The sequence below is a fragment of the Ovis canadensis genome, chromosome 20, assembly GCF_042477335.2.
Source record: "Ovis canadensis isolate MfBH-ARS-UI-01 breed Bighorn chromosome 20, ARS-UI_OviCan_v2, whole genome shotgun sequence".
NCBI classification, from domain to species: Eukaryota; Metazoa; Chordata; class Mammalia; order Artiodactyla; family Bovidae; genus Ovis; species Ovis canadensis.
This window is the reverse complement of record NC_091264.1, coordinates 56234589-56250401: the sequence shown is the minus strand read 5'-3', so window position 1 is coordinate 56250401 and position 15813 is coordinate 56234589. Positions and strand designations below refer to the sequence as shown.

General features: G+C 46.1%; 1 protein-coding gene across 11 annotated transcripts in view; it reads left to right on the top strand.

Annotated features, from left to right (window-relative positions):
- The first annotated feature begins 5173 nt into the window (after window positions 1-5173).
- Window positions 5174-15813, top strand: part of JARID2 (jumonji and AT-rich interaction domain containing 2) — a 231140-nt gene continuing 220500 nt past the window's right edge. For 2 of the 11 annotated variants that reach the window (XM_069563846.1, XM_069563840.1), the window contains exons 1-2: window positions 6736-6856; window positions 7123-7326. Coding sequence is in view for 8 of the 11 variants with exons in the window: in XM_069563840.1 (XP_069419941.1) it covers window positions 7282-7326 (45 nt within the window). In the remaining 3 variants the exon portion in view is untranslated. Of the gene's footprint in view, window positions 5518-6058; window positions 6398-6622; window positions 7327-9224; window positions 9646-15813 lie in introns of those variants that run through there. The other 9 variants (XM_069563842.1, XM_069563837.1, XM_069563835.1 and 6 more) reach the window with 7 other exon arrangements.

Genomic DNA, 15813 nt, shown 5'->3' with positions numbered 1-15813 from the left:
GAAACAAGTTTTCTTTGGAGCCATCTTCACCAACTGCTGAGAGAAGAGAGAGCTGCTAAGATGAATAGAGGGAGAAAGAAGGAGCAGGAAGGAGGCAGGGGAGGTGAGAGCATCGTTAGTAGCCCTGAAACTAGGAATCTGGACTCCCCAGTCAGATGAAGCAAACCCCTCCGCCCCCTTTTTTCCCTTAACTTTTTCATCTGGGCTTCATTTAATTGCAACAGAAGGGATCTTGGTTAATGCAATTCCTTCCCTCTTTCCCTGCCTACTTGTAATTCTCTCTGCCTCAGTTTCCTCATCATGATTCCCTGTGGTTTCCTTGATCACCAATATGATTTCTTCCCCCCAAACACAGAGTGCAGTATTATTATAAACAGTAACTTCTATTTTTAGGAACTTCAGGTTTCCCGTCTTGGCTGCCTTACCAGAGAGTTTCTGAATCGGGGCCAGCTCTCTTTCAATAACACAAGACATAATCTAAGCAGAATAGTAATGATAGTCCAGAATTTTTTAGAAAATCCAAAGAACCAAGGACTTTCAGTGATTTGTCTAAACGAGGTCCACTCTCAACCAGGATAAAATATCATTTTATTGTGTGGTTTGTGCTCTGGCATTTAACTGAAGCTTAACAAATAAGACTGTAAATTCAGGGACAGGAAGCAGCGAATAACAAAAAGAACTAATGTCTCCTTGACATCACTCACTCTTAAGAAGGCTGTTTACTTCTCAGTTTACCTCCCAGTGTGTTTCAAAATACTCTTGCAAATCTCAGCTTGAAATAGCTGTTCTACCTTCTCTCAATAGAAGCCCCCACCTTCTAAGTACACTGGCTTATAGTTATTTATAAACCTGATGTCAGTCAAAGATTATTTTGTATATCCCTCCTCCTAACTCTCTTCTCCCTACATACCAAGATAGACCTATATAAAATTAGAAACTTCACATAAAGGATTCAGTCACTTAGATAAGAATTATTGTCAGCAATCATTTCTGAAGCATAAATTCATCATATTGGGTGAAGCATGTCTCTGAGACTGTTACATGGATACCAGCTCCTTAAAAAAAAAAAGAAGGCTTCTGTGGCCAAGGTAGTTTGGAAAACTATATGCCTCTTAGGGATTTTAAACTCTACAATAAAGTACCTTTGGGTAAGTTAGAAATTCCAAATCTTTTCCTCAAAGAATCCTTTGCTTTCAGTACCTGGTAACATTTCATGGAATAATGTGTCTTGAATCACATTTTTGAAAACGAGGGAGGTGGCCTACACACAGGATATGGAGGCAAGAGGCCAGGGTTTGACTCCTGGCTGTACAACCCTACTCATTATATGACTTTGAGCAAATCCGAACCTCTTAATATTTCATTTTCACATTGGAAGAGTGAAGATGATAAGACCCATGTTAATCTGGGTTGTTTTATGGGTTAAACTATATTATTATTGACTGTTCTTTAAGCACTATAACAAGCTATATAAATGAGGTATCATCAGATATCACAGAGAAATATAAGGTTGTATTAGCCAATTAATTGTGTATAAGTATATAAAGATATTTGCCCTAGTAATCCTTACCTAACAATTATGTATTTAAGTCTACCTGGAGGGGCCAGCACTGAGAGGGGAATAAGGAAGCATAGTCCAAAGGTCAAGGTAGGATTAGAGCAGGTTGGATCCAGAAATTTCTTTGGTGATAACTGAATTTAACCCTTTCATTTTATGTATGATGAAGTGAAGGCCCACATGGGTAAAATGAATGGCTTAAGGTCACTCAGGATTAATGTTAGGAATATCTGATTCCCACCCAGTGATGGACGTTATTGCCCAACGGCTGCCTCAGTATGAGACAAAACATGGCCCCATGAAATTTTCAATCTAATGAGGTGAGACATACAAATGATATAATCAGAAAACAAGATGATGTGGAGCAAAATTTAAAAGCTCAAAAATGGGGCTGAAGGTAACCATTTGAGATGAGGGATATGTTAATTAGCTTGACTGTAACAGCCATTTCAAAATGGATTTGCATATCCAAACATCATCTCATACCTTAAATACATATGATTATTATTGTTTTGAAAATAATTTATTTTGGCTGCGCTGGGCCTTAGTTGTGGCACTCAGGCTCTTCCGGGCGGCCTGTGGACTTTTGTAGTTGTGGCATGCTTGTGGGATCTAGTTCCCTGGCCAGGGATTGAACCCAGGGCACCTGCATTGAGAGTTCAGAGTCCTACCCATTGGACCACCAGCAAAGTCCCTGTAATTTTTATTTTTAAAAAATGTGGCTGAAGTAACAGGGGCAATGAGAATTCAGGAGTGAGGAAGCCCAGGAGCCAGGCTCAACTGGAGGTGAGACGAGCTGGGGCCTTAAGGAGTATACAGCACTATGTTGAATTTGGATACTGAAAGAGGAAAAACAGTGGTGCTTCAAAACAGAATTGGAGATGATAAGTCAACAGACTAAGTGGCTGCCAAATTTTAAATAGTCAGGCATTATAGTTTGGGTGAAATATACATTAGTAAGCATTACTGGACACTTCCAAATTCTGAGAAGTTTTAGAGAGAATTAGAGCTTTAGAGAGCATATGAGAAGTAGACAACATGGTCTCTGATTTTAAAAAGCTTATTTCTTTATTTGGAGAGGAGATGGGAATATAAGACAAAATTGGAGAATCTAAGCATGTAAGTATCTTATACAGAGTATAAGTAGGGGAAGATGGGCTGTTAAGGCAGGATTTCTGCAGAAGACGAACCCTGAGTTGTTTCTTAGGAGAACCTTGGAGTTGATTCATGTTTGAAAGCACCTAGGAGTAACTTGTGTCATTCCTTGCATTAAGAGGGAAGTTTCAATATGCATATAATGTAGGACTGTGCATTATTCTTCTGTCCTTGGTCTTTATTAACTTTTTAATTCTTTCCTTGTCATTTCTTATAGGAAATCAAGTGGAGGGCTAGACTGCTTGATTCAGTATGGTCGCTCATACAGATGTGTACCCAGAATAGTAAGGGCCTGCTTCTATTCCTGTCTGATTTGTTACCTCTTCCTCTTTCACATCCATCATGTTCCCAGTCTTCCTATGATGGATAATTGACCTAATTAAGAGTATAAAAGGTAAGATTAAAGGAATGATATTTAGACTCTGCCCCATTAGTCACCATTCCCTCCAGCTAACCAGTTCCCAAGTCCTGTTGACTTTTGACATTCTAAATATTTCTCAACCTGTTCTCTGCTCTCTCTGCTCTTTCCTCTGCTGCTCTATTCAGATCATAACCATTTCTCATCTTATTTATGCTAGTACATTGCAACTGGTTTCTAGCTCTTCCTGCCTCTCTTTTCTTCAATCCTCAACTTCATCTCTCACAATCAGAATCACTTTTCAAATACACAAAGCCGCTTTATCCCTCTAGTGAAAATCCTTCTGAGCTTCTTTTTAGCTTACAGGCAAAGTCCAAAGTGGCATGCAGGTCCTTTCTCGTTCGGGCTCCTCTTCACCTCTCCGTTTTCTCTTTGGTTACTTCTAAAGAAAACTGAGTCCCATCCATGAGTGTGGTGTTTTTTTTTTTTTTTTTTTTTTTTTTTTTAGGTCTCAAGGATTTTATTTTTTTAATGCAGTAAAGTTGCTTAGCATACTTTAAACTGCTGAACTCCTACTCATCCTTCAAAACTCCTTCATTCCTGGTCACCTCAGTAATGTATTCCCTTGACCACCTTTTCATAGTTCAAATACAGTACTTTTCAGAGGTATCATAGTCAGTCATGAGTCTGCCTTTTCTACTGAGCTGTGTGCTTCTTAACAAAGGACTTTTGAGTGTTCTCTGTCTTCAGATGAGATCAGTGGGGGCATGTAGGTCCTGTAGCAACACTGTACCTAGTGAGGTCTTCCCCCACCCTCCTATCCCTCACACCACGACTTGAAGAGGTCAAGATAAGTGCTGGAAGAGGTTAAAATCATCAGGAGAAAGAGTGATAATTCACTGATAGAGGACGAAAAAGAGGGGTAAAAAGACAGGAAAGGTAAAAGGAAGTTCATCAGGAGATAGTTGCTTCCACAACAGGAAAAGCTTTCAACCCCTAAAAAGACCAGTCTATTTTCCCTTTCAGGGAAAACAACATGAATGTTATCCAAATCTTTTGGAAATGAGCAAATTCCTTCCTTTCGCTTGCCCTCCAGCCTCAACTAGAATGGTTTTTATGTGGTGACCTGGAGTTGGTAGCTCAGCAGGGGAGTTCTCCGCCTGGGGATGGAGAAGCCTAGCCTCAGAGGCTAGCTGAGAGAACCTAGAAGAAACCCACCTTTGTTCTTAAGAATTTTGCCTGGGGAAGGGCAGATCTGACATTAAACCTCCTGAGAGCTGGCTAAAACCCTGAGTGTGAAGTGGAGGCTGCCAGTATACAGGTCATAATAATCAGAAAGTCTCTTGAAACCACCTCATTGTAAAAAGTCACTTGTATAAAGTCACTTGGGTGGCCAGTATGGAAAAATGGAATCTGTTCTATTGGGTCCTTCAGGATATGTGCCATATGAAGGCACAGAAGGTCATTTATTTTTATGACTGAAATCAACATATGACACATTATTTCAATTTTGAAAGCAGATCTTTTAAAAAAAGGTAAAGTCATAATTAAAAAGCATTTTAAAATAGCGCTTTATTGAGAATTCCCCTGTGGCCCAACCGTTAGGACTGTGATTCCACTTCAGGGCCACGGGTTCCATCCCTGATCAGGGAACTAAGATCCAGCATACCATGCTGTGCAGCAAAGGCAAAACTTTATCTGATTTACTGAAATCTTTTAATAACGTGTCTGTTTTTTAGCTGGGCTAACACTATTACATAATCCACTCCATAAGATGTGATGATCACTAATTTGTTGATGAGGAAATCGACCAGCTCAGACAGGCCATCCTGTACCTTTTAGGAAAGGGCCCTGGGTGGTGTGACAGGTCTCTCACCTCCAGTTTCTGAGACCTTTCTAGACACTCCTCAAACACTTCAAACACTGCTGCGAATAAAACCTAACGATTATGATACTTCCGACATAAGGAGAATCTAGGGGATGGGAAGGAGAATTGAATGTATAGGAATGAGTATGAAGGCGTACTTAATTTCACTTCTCGTTTCTTAAAAGAACTGCCCGAGAGGAGATCCTTTAAAACATCACTGCTCTACACATACGGTGCGAATAAGGAAATTAACAATGCAGACTGGCTAAGAGAGACTTGAAGTAGCTAATAAAGCGAAGGCCGAAGAGATACACCGGGACCGCCTCCTTCATTTAGATCAACGATTAAATGAGCACAACAGGGGGCAGAGGCAGGTAGAACGCGGGTTCTCGCGTGGCTACCGCGGGTGGTATTCCCGGCAATCGGCGTTCCAGACGCTTCCTCGCGGTGTGCGGGTCTGTGTGGCTCGGACTCCATATTCCACTCGTTTCCCCTCAACGTTGTAGCCTCGCTAACAGGCACTCCAGACGCAAGAGACGCCGGGACCAGCCAAGATCCAGCGCGATCTCTTAAAAGACGGTGATTTTTTTTTTTGTATAGGAGGCGGCGGCCGGGGCTTCCCTTTTGGGGTCCCCCCACCCCCGACGCCGTTCTCGCCCGCCAGGCCGCGTGCCGCGCCGGGAGGTGGCCTTTCCGCGAGGTGACCTCGGGCTCCCCCCGAGCCCGACCGCAGCACGCTCCGTGTGGAGACGCGAGGCGGTGTCCTGAGGTGACACCGGCTGTGCCGCCGAGGCAGCAGGCGCCGCCGATCAACTAGTTCGCACCGAGGATTCCTCTTGGTGCGTGGCCCAGTTTTCCTCAGGACGGGCTCCAACCCCTAGCCGACACCGCCCCCCGCGCCGCCACGCTCCGAGGCCTTCCCCCGGGACGCGGCGCGTCCCTCCCCCGCCGCTCGGCGCGGCGCGCGCGCGATTCCTCGATTCCACAGGCGGTTCGCGCCGCGGGTGGGGGCGGGGCGCGCGGGGAGGGGGCCGGCCGCCGCGGGGGGAGGGGGGCCGTGGTCGGGGGGCGGGGGCGGGCCGGCGTGGGGAGTTCCTCGCTCGCGGACCACACGCTCTGCGGGCCAATCCCGAGCCAGCCTCGCTCAGTGTCACACGCGGGACACGTCCAAGCGTTTGTTGGCAGGGCCGGCGAGGGGGGCGGGGGCGGGGAGGAGGGGAAGGGAGTTGAGTGACAGGCTTGCGGGGCAGGCTGGGAATTGTAGTTCCCAGCGCTCATGGCCATAGCCATTTTGTAGTCGGGGGACTACAACTTCCAGAAGATCAAGGGGACCATTCTAAGGTGCCCCGGGAATAGGCGGCTCTCCCCGGGGCCAGGAGTCCTGGGGCACTGGCACCCAGCAGCCCGGCTGCAGGTAGACACGAGGCGTGGCGGGGTCTAGCGTTGTGGCGGCCGAGGGGTGAGCGGCAAGCTGGGGAAAGGGGGTGAGGTGGAGCGACCGAGCGTGCCATGCATTGAGCTAGGGAGCCTCTCTCAATTCCAGTCTTAGGCTTGGCGTGGGAGCGATGCCTGCGGGGTGGCCCTAGAAGGGTTTGTCGAGGCCTCTCGGGTATCTCGTCGACGGGGCCGTGAGGGTCCTCTGGGCTGGGCCAGGGGCTGTCGGCACCGGAGTAGGCGGGCTCCTGGTGGCCCAGCTGTGGGAGTTTTCGGCTGGCGTCCGGCGGGGAATTATCCGAGGAGCCCTAACTTGTATAAAAGCAGAGTCCATTTAAAGTTGGGCTGGATAGCCTCTATCTCATTGGTTAGGGGGCTTGGAAAAAAGAGACTCGGCGAGCCCTCGCTGTGGTGCTGCCGCCGCCGCCGCCGCCGCCGCCGCTGGAGTTGACTCTTCTGCTCGCACTGCTGCTGCAGCACAAACGTGACTTCCAACATTTTTTATTTATCTTTCCCTTTTCTTTTCCAAGATGTAACTACAGCTCAGACACTAAGGACCTTCACGTTTCGCTGATGTAGTTTTTGGAGGAAAAAGGGGGGGGAGTGAAGGGCGTCGGTTTTTTTTGTGTGTGTGTGTTTCGGGGGAAATTTTCCATTATGAGTGTTTTACTAAAGTGAATTTTTTTTTTTGTTTGCTTCGTCTTTGGCTTTTTTTTTTTTTTCCCTTCCCAATTTCGGATTTATTTCAAGGCGAATCGGGCTTTGGGGAAAGAGGAAGAAAAGTCGGATTACAAGATCAGCCTCCACCAACAACAATAAAAACCACCAGGATATTTTTTTGCAAATTTCTGACGGCTTTAAATTCATGAAGCAATTGTCCCCTTTTGCAATCAGCATTTGGATCTCAGAATGAGCAAGGAAAGACCCAAGAGGAATATCATCCAGAAGAAATACGTAAGTGCTCCTAACAACACATCCTTTGACTTGTAGTTTTAAGCAATGGCTGTGAATGTCAAGTTTATAGATAATTCTGCAGCTGAAGGGTTTGAAACACAGCGTCCGATAAGGCTGTTTCTTTCTTTTCTGAAAGAAGGCTTTTCAGGCAAAGTCGTGTCTGCCTAGTTTGGATGAAAAAACAGATTGGTGTAGCGATACCTCCAGTGAATAAATTGACCTCGAATGACACAACCATAATCTAGTTTTAGATGAAAGGCAGGGGATTTTGGTGGAGCCTACTCGGGGAGGTGGGGGCTGCGGTAATATAACTAAACTGCATTCTCGGGCGGATTTGTCCCCATATTGCACTTTGCATGCAAATGAGTCTGTTATTATTATTAATGTTATTTGGGAAATCGTGTAACGCGTGTGTGTTGGAAGACCTTTAAGTTGCAATCGAGGGTCCGATTATGGCGATCTTGTTCCTTGCACTGGCACATAAAATTTAATATATGTGGTCGTTTTGGCTTATTTGGTTCGCGACATAAACCAGTTGGGAATCATGTTACAGGGAATGCATTTGTTGGGATTGACTTTAATAATGGGACTGGTTTTGTTTAAAAATTCATGGTTTCCAGTTTTAGGGGAAAAAGACATAGAATATAGTTAACGTTTTTAAGTAGGCATGTGAATGTAAATGTGAGTGACTACAATTAATTTCTCCCAGTTAACTGGGCTTCTGAAATTTGGTGATTATTCCGAGATTTAAATGGTTTGGAATAGTTAAATTTGTTTTGTGCATAGTACAGCTACGTTTTGATTGGCATGGGGAGTGTTTTTGTTTTGTGTGTGGTGGCTTTTTTTTTTTTTAAGTTTGGGGGGAGGGAGAGGAGAGGGGGGACCGAGGATTAACCAAATATGCACTCGAGTGATCGGTGATTAGCTGCATGCTTTAAATCAAAGAACCCATTAAAAAAAGAAAAGGCCGAATGAACACACATTAGGAATAATGCAATGTTATAAGAAAGTTTGATTTAACTCGGGTGGACAAATTGGTGTTAATATTTTTCCTTTTTGAGCAGTGTGATGTGTGTAATGGGAGATGACCTTCGGGGCACTGGTTTTGTAAAAAATAGATTTAATGGAAAAGCTGAATACCTCTTCTTGAGGGCTGATCTTAACCTAGACACGTAAACTTCAACTATGAAAGAAATGCAAGGTTAAATAATCAAGCCCAACTTAAAACGCTGCTCCCTAAAGAATTTAAGAATTAAAATACATCCGCATTGCAGAGGGCTGAGGAGAATGCAAAAGACTAGTTTAAACTCGGGCTGTAGAAACTGCAGGGAGACAAGCTTGCCTGCGAGCGTGGACGCCTTCCCGGGGCACGTCCGATCCGGGTGCAGCCACAAAGCAAAAAGGGGGTAGAACTTGGACCAGAGCCACCCCCGCCCCCACCCCAGCCCTCGCTAAGTTGGGGAGCGGCGTGGGGTGGGATTTTTTGTTCCCGGTGGTCAGCGGATTGTGTCGATTCCGGGCGTCCGGCTGTCTGCCGGTGTCTGGCGGCGGCCGCAGGAGGCAGAGCACGAGTTAACGTTCGGGGAGCGGAGCCCGTGTTCCCGACGTGCTCAAGCCGGTGCGGCGGGGGCGGGGGGGGCGGTGCGCGGGGGTCGCAGCGGGCTGGGCCGGGTCCGGGGCCGCGCGCGGCCTGTAGGGGGCGGGCTGCGGGCTGCGGGCTCCGGGCGGGCGGCGCGGGCCGGCGGGCGGGCGGGCGAGCCGGTGGTTGGGTGGGGCGCGGGGGCGGTGCGGCCGGTTCGCCTGGGGAGGGGGCGGCGCGGCGCGCGGGGCGGGGGCGTGGCGGGGAGGGGGCGGGCAGCGCGCGGCTGCGGCGGGCGCCCCCCAGCGCGCGCACGGCAGAGCATGGCGGCGGCGGCGCGGCCGGCTCCCCGCGGCCTGGCCCGCTGGCTCCAGTGCGGGCCCGGGAGCAACAGGTTAAGCCGGCTAGACGTCAGCGCGCCCCCTCCCCGCCCCCCGGTTCCTCCCCTGCCTCGCGCCGGCCTCCGCCCCCTCCCTCCGCCCCCAGCGGCTCCGGGTTCCCGGACGCTCCGGCCGGGTTCTGTTGTCATTGTGACGTCACAAAGGGACGGGCCCGGGTGGAACCTTCTCCTCCTCCGTGACGTCAAAAGTCGGGCGGGAGGTTCCAGCGCGGCGGGGCTGCGGGGGCGGAGGGAGCGGTGCGGAGGCGGCGGCTGCCGCCGCGCGGGGGGAGGAGGAGGAGGAGGAGGAGGATGCGATCGGCCTCGGCCTTCCGCCCCGAAGCGCTGCACTGCCCTCCAGGTGAGCGCTGGGAGCCTCTGGTCCCCTTGCGAGCGCCCCCGACCCTGCTCTGGTTCCATTTCGGGGGTGGGCAGCAGGGCGGAGACGCCTCCTGTCTGCGAAAACGTTTTCACTTCCTCTGTTTCCAGGTCTGCTAACGGCTGTGGCATTATTGCGGTGGTGGTCGTGCTTTCTCGTCAATGCTTTTGCAAAGCAGGGGAAACTTCAGTGGCGCAGCTTGGCTTTGCAGGAGAACCGCGTGATGGGTTTGGCCACCTTGTCACTTTAAGTCGTGTTGGGGATGTCACGGCAGGACGTGGCGGGGTGATGCTACACAGCATCAGCTGTTGGTTTTTCTGGAAGCCTTGAAACACCAGAGTGGCACTTGTTCGTTATGCCAGTTCTAGGCCTATGGAGTAGTTTAGGGGTTGGGGCAGATAAAGACCAGTCATCGGTAGGTGTGCTTGGAAGAGCACTGGGCTGCAAGTCTAAGGTGTCCTGGGCTCAGTTCTTCAGAACGAGAGCACGAGGAGCGGGAAATCTAGGTTTATTTATTCATATGTAAAATAGAAAAAGTAATACATGCTTTTGCCTTTTCACTTTATCTGAGATCGCGTGCGTGAGATGATGTGCGCGGAAGATGTAAAACTATGCTGTTTCTATGTAAGATGAAATCATTACTTGAGCTGGTGGAAGGCAGCGCATTTCCTACAGTTGGTCTCAAAAGCCTTAGCTGCCTGCCGCATTGCCATTTAGTTTATTGTTCTAGCAAAACAGAGTTTGGGGGTGGGATTGTAGATGGCAGGCTTTGGGGAAAATGATTATTATATTTCATATTAAATGACGTCTTTGAAAAACTCATAAATTGTAGTGTAATCCTGTCTTAATTGCTGGGCACGATTCCCACTACAGTACCTCAAATAACTGAAAACATTTGCCTTTCAAAGCCCCTTCCCACTACAGTACCTCAAATAACTGAAAACATTTGCCTTTCAAAGCCCCAATCCACTTGGACAATAAAAAGTTACATGTTTTGCTCTATGGGTATCTTATGCCATTCCTGTCACTCCACTGGTTGGTTATTACCGTCGAGTGTAACAGATAAGATACCTAGACTTAAAAACTTATTTGATATTTGATGCTTTATAGAAGGTGTGAGCTTGAAATAAAAATCTATGCCACATGAAGATATGATTCATGCAGTTAGCAGGAAAACAAATTATCAGTTTGATTTCTAGGACAGCTCAAGAAGAATTTGAAACACGAGGCTGTAAATTTTAGGTATCTAATTTTCTGATTTAAAAGTGCAGTATGATTGAAAACTCTGGGAAAAGTTTGTTACAAGATTCAAAAGCAAAGTTTACTATAATTGCATAAAATGGTAAAGAGAAAAAGTAGAACTACACCAAAGTGCAGTGGTAGAATTTATAAGTTGGTTCCCCCCACCCCCACCAGTTTTACACCCAATTGATTTATTTATGGTTCTGGGGGAAAAAAACGTGCATACCTTATTTAATTGCTGTATTTTTTTCTTTTTTGAGCTGTTTAGGTGGCTTGCTTTCTGCCTGTCTCTAGTAGTGGAGAAAAACCATTCTCTTTTTCACATAAGTGTTTGAGCAGAAACAGTTTAGCAACAATCGTCCTGTGGAGAGATTATGGAAGGAATACTGCTGTCAAGAGTCCAAAGTGTGTTACTGAGATTTAAAAAGGAAAAAAAAATCTTTAAAAAATGATCCAATTTATGATTACCTGGGTTATTATTACTTTACTGTAGACAAGTATCTGACTTGTGTGTCCCCCACAGCCATTGGCCCAAAGGGCCAACTAGAATTACTTGGTGCTTAGATGGTTTCATGGCTGTTTCCTGTCGTGAGAGGTCAGACCAGTTCTTGTTGGTTGGCTGAAGGCTGTTGACTCACTTCCAGATGCCTTGGAAAGAACTCCAGTGTTAATCTTAATATATATCCTGCTCCAAAGGTTATTTAAAATTTCCTCCTTCAGAAAGAGAAAAATTTTTTGAGTATGTAATCAGTGTCTTTCAGATTTTAAATAGAACCCTTTCTTTCTGAGACGATACGGGAAAGTCATGTTAAGCCTAACATTGAAAAGGCTAAGCTGAACTTTTTTTTTAGTTTAATGAGAGTTTTATTTAACCTAGTATATTGAACACATGATCATTTTAACATATAATCAATACAAATAGAAATCTATACAAATCTACCTTTTTTTTTTTTCATCTTGTGTCTTTGAAACCTAGTGTGTATTTTTGATCCTCACAGGACAGCTCAAATTGGACAAGCCATTGCTTCGTGTGACTGAACATACGAAGCTGTCCTACTGAACAGTCCAGATCTGTGTAACCAGAGCTGTATCTCACGTAGCATGGTGTCTTTGTTGGTAAAGAACATCAAGTCCTACAAAATCGAACACTAAAAATTACAGGGCTAATGGAAAAATAAGAATGAAACATGTCACTCAAAACATATGCAACTTTGGTAAAGCGAACCATAATCAGTTAGTAATCTGAATCTGGGAAAATGACATGAAATGCTCAGGTAGGCAGCTCAGACTCCAGAGTGAATTGTAAAAATTGAGAGGTGTTATACTGGCAGTATTTTTATAGAGTACAGCTCATGTTGCCAGGGCAGTATGGATGGAACGATGCTGTTAGCTGCAGGTAGGCATTGTTGGGTGTTTTTTTTTTTTTTTTTTTTTTTTGCCTTATGGGTGTTTTTTTTTTTTTTTGTGAAGATGAACTTTTGAGTTTTTTGGTAGATGCACACTCTTCTAGTTTATTCCAAGTTTTTTTTTTAATTGTAAATGGATGCTGAAGAGATTCTTTAGGTTTATTTTTAAGGTCTGTAGGTTTATTTTAGGGTTTTTAGGTTTATTTTTAAGGTTTGCCCTTGGTCATACTGGTCTGAAGACCTGGCTTTTTAACACTCAGCCATATGTTTTTCAGTCTGAGTAGTTTCCTTTTTGGAATTCTGTTTGTATGGTTCTGGTCTTCCCGTTACTGGTCTGTGTCTAAATCTTTCCCAGGATCGTAGCAACAGGTCTTGCACTAACCACCTTCCACCCGCCCAGCCTACCCAGTTCTTCTGGCTGAAGGACATCCTGGCCGTCACGTCCCTGCATGAAGCTCCCTGCCAGTGGGCAGGCCCAGGGAGTGTGTGCCTCTGTCCCCTTTGGCTCTTACCCATATAGAAGGCTTGCCAAGTGCCAGTTGCTTGTTCCCAAATCTGGTTATTCCAGTTAGACTTATTATTGCAATTTCAGTTAAATATTACATAAACCTTTGAACGAGTGTGACAAGAGAGTTGGTTTCTATGAAAACTTGAAGGTGAATGTTTGGGAACCCTTTATAAAAGTGAATTACTGTAAAAATGAGATTGTTAAATTACATGTGGGCCTGCCATTTAAAAGACTTGGGTGAAATCTGTTAAGATTTCACACCCATACTGCTTTGCAAGTGGGTCCCTTTTATAAGAACCAGGCTTCATTAATGGCTGAACTCCCTTCCCAACAAACAAAAAAGCTTGACGTGGAGTACCACGAATTCTCAAAATTATCTGTAACAAGAACTTCCCTGGTGGTCCGGTGGTTAAGAATCTGCCTTCTAATGCAGAGGACGCTGGTTCGATCCCTGTTCAGGGAACTAAGATCCGACATGGCCTTGAGGCAGCTGAGCTGGGGCACCACAGTGGATGCCCTTGTGCTACAGCTGAGACCTTGCCAAATAAATAATTAAAAAAAATCTGTAACTAAAAGCATATTTATGTGTTCATTACATTCACTTGTATGTATATACGTATATGCTCACCCTATATACATATATATTAAAGATTTACTGCTTAACAGACTTTACGTTAGCTAACCAACTTATGGTCCCTATGAGCTCTAAGAGTGCTTCCATTATATGTAGCCTTAATTCCCAAATATTAAACTAGACTTCTTATCTGGTTATGCCAGGTAGCATAGATAAAATGCCGGTCAGTTAGAGCGGCCCTGCTGAGGTAATTGTAACAGTTTCAGAGTTTGTGTCGTTCTCAGGATGGTGGGGGTTAGAAAGATGAATGATTTTACACTTCATTTATGTGGAGTTCAGAAGCTTGTGTCTTGTAATCCAGCAACCTTAATTATTTTGTCTTATTTAGGAGATACTGTAAAGGTCTGTTCCATTTCAGATCCTTAAGCCTGCCTGTTAATGGAAACGACGCATCGAGCTTCAGTTTTTCCTATGTGAACCAGTTTCTCTTGCTTCTTTCCATCTCCCATGTTTCTAGTCTCTTCACACCTCTGACTGCCCGCCCTTCCTCTGCGAACCTTGCTTCCTTTTCCAGGCCCCAGACTTGGTGTTTTGGGTCCCTTTTGTGTATAAAGCCTTCTCCACACTTGCCCCTTCATCTCAGACCACTTTCGTTCCAGGAGGTGTTAACTCGGATGTCTTTGGTCTCCTTTTTTTAAAAAGACAATTTGAGTGAGATTTCTCCTTATCCTTTTAGGATATAATTTTTCTTGACTTCTGACAACCCCCTGGCCTTCTGACAGTCTCCCACTTTTCAGTAAGGGTTTTCCATTCATTTTTGATTCAGAATACAATTGTCGAAAGTAGAGCTGCCCCTGCTCCTGGTTGATTGATCTGCCTGCTTCTGGCATGTCCTGTCCTGCCACCTCTTGCAGGTGGCTTTTGTCTGTCTTGTTCTCTTGTTCTGTTTGTCAGGATGTGTGGGGTGAGGAGGGGCCCACATTTTGCAGAGGTGGATCCCGTTCTCAAGGGCCGGGTCTCAGGCCCACCTGAGTGGGCAGCTGGGCTCTAGCCCAGGGCCCTGTGTTTCTGTTGGGCTTGCTTTCTACTTCCACCTGTCTGTCTGGCCACAGACTTTACTCTTGTGAGGGGCCTCGCCCATGCCTCTTAGGACTTTTCTGCCATTTGAAGAATTGTACCAGAAGAGCTTGGACTGTAGGAAAGACTAGCCTCCTGAGGAGAAGCCCCAGTCAGTGCTGAAATAGCCGCCCACAGTTATTGTTTCTGTAGTGAGCTCACAGGAGAGGAAGGAACTGTTGAGTCCAATTTTATAGACGGGAAAACTGAGGCCAGCAGACCCTGGCCAGGGAGTGAAAGGCTGGATCTCCTCCCCATATTTTAGTCCAGATGAATTGGAGGTAAAAGGAATGATCAGAGTAGCTCCAGGAGGTGGGGAAAAGGCCATAATCGAGGCTCTTGGCAGCCTTTGGAGAGGTTTTTTTTCACTTGAGAAAGTTGGGGGTAAGTTGAGGCAGTTTGTCAGCCTCCCCAGCAGGAGTGGATCTGTTGCAAGTGAGTGTTTGTTGTTTTTTTAAACACCAGTTGGTGGAGCTACCCCCCTCTCCCCAGCTGCCTGTCTCCTTAGTCCTGATTGGAAAAAGCCTTGAGGTCCCAGATGCCCTGGGGCCCGGCTGGTACTTGCTCCCTACTTTATTAGGGCCGCCACCCCATCCTCTCCGGTGTGTCTGAGAGCTGACCTGGGCTGTGTTTGCTCTCCAGGCTTCTGAATTCATTTGCTTTTGTAGGGTCTGTGACAAATAGGCTTCGGTGCTTTTTCTGGCAACTTTATTGTTGCCCCTGACTTTTGCTGCTTAGGGGACCACGGGGCGCTGGGGGAAATCATTTGCCCTCAAATCCTCACCAGGGTCTGGGCTGGGCAGTCAACAAAGGCTGCCCGGATGTGTTAATGAGGCTGCGTGAGTAATGAGAACATTACACGTAATTACGCACATATTCATAGGACGTATGAAGGCCTTAGAAAGGGGAACCCTACTGGCAGTTCTTGGGAGCTGATTCTGAGAGCTGGTGCGGCCTAGAAGGCCTAAATTGGATTTTAAGTTCTAATTTTGTAAGTCTGTCAAGCTCCACCACCCATGAAGAGGTAGGCAGTGAGCATTGAAATACTGGCAGCAGTGTTTAGTTACCAGGAGTCTTAGAAGGTCATCTTATTCATAGCCACACATTTTGCCCCTTTGTATTCCCTCCATGGCTCTTGTCACGTATTTTCTCTGGGTCAATCAGCAGTATTTTGGGGTAAAGTGTTGGGTAGGTGTTTTCCATCAGGAGACCCTCTGGTTGATGGAACTGAGTCACCCAGGGGGAATGTTGGGAGACTTTTTGGCACCCTGTTTTTGTGGCTCTCTTCTTAAATCTGGGTGGTT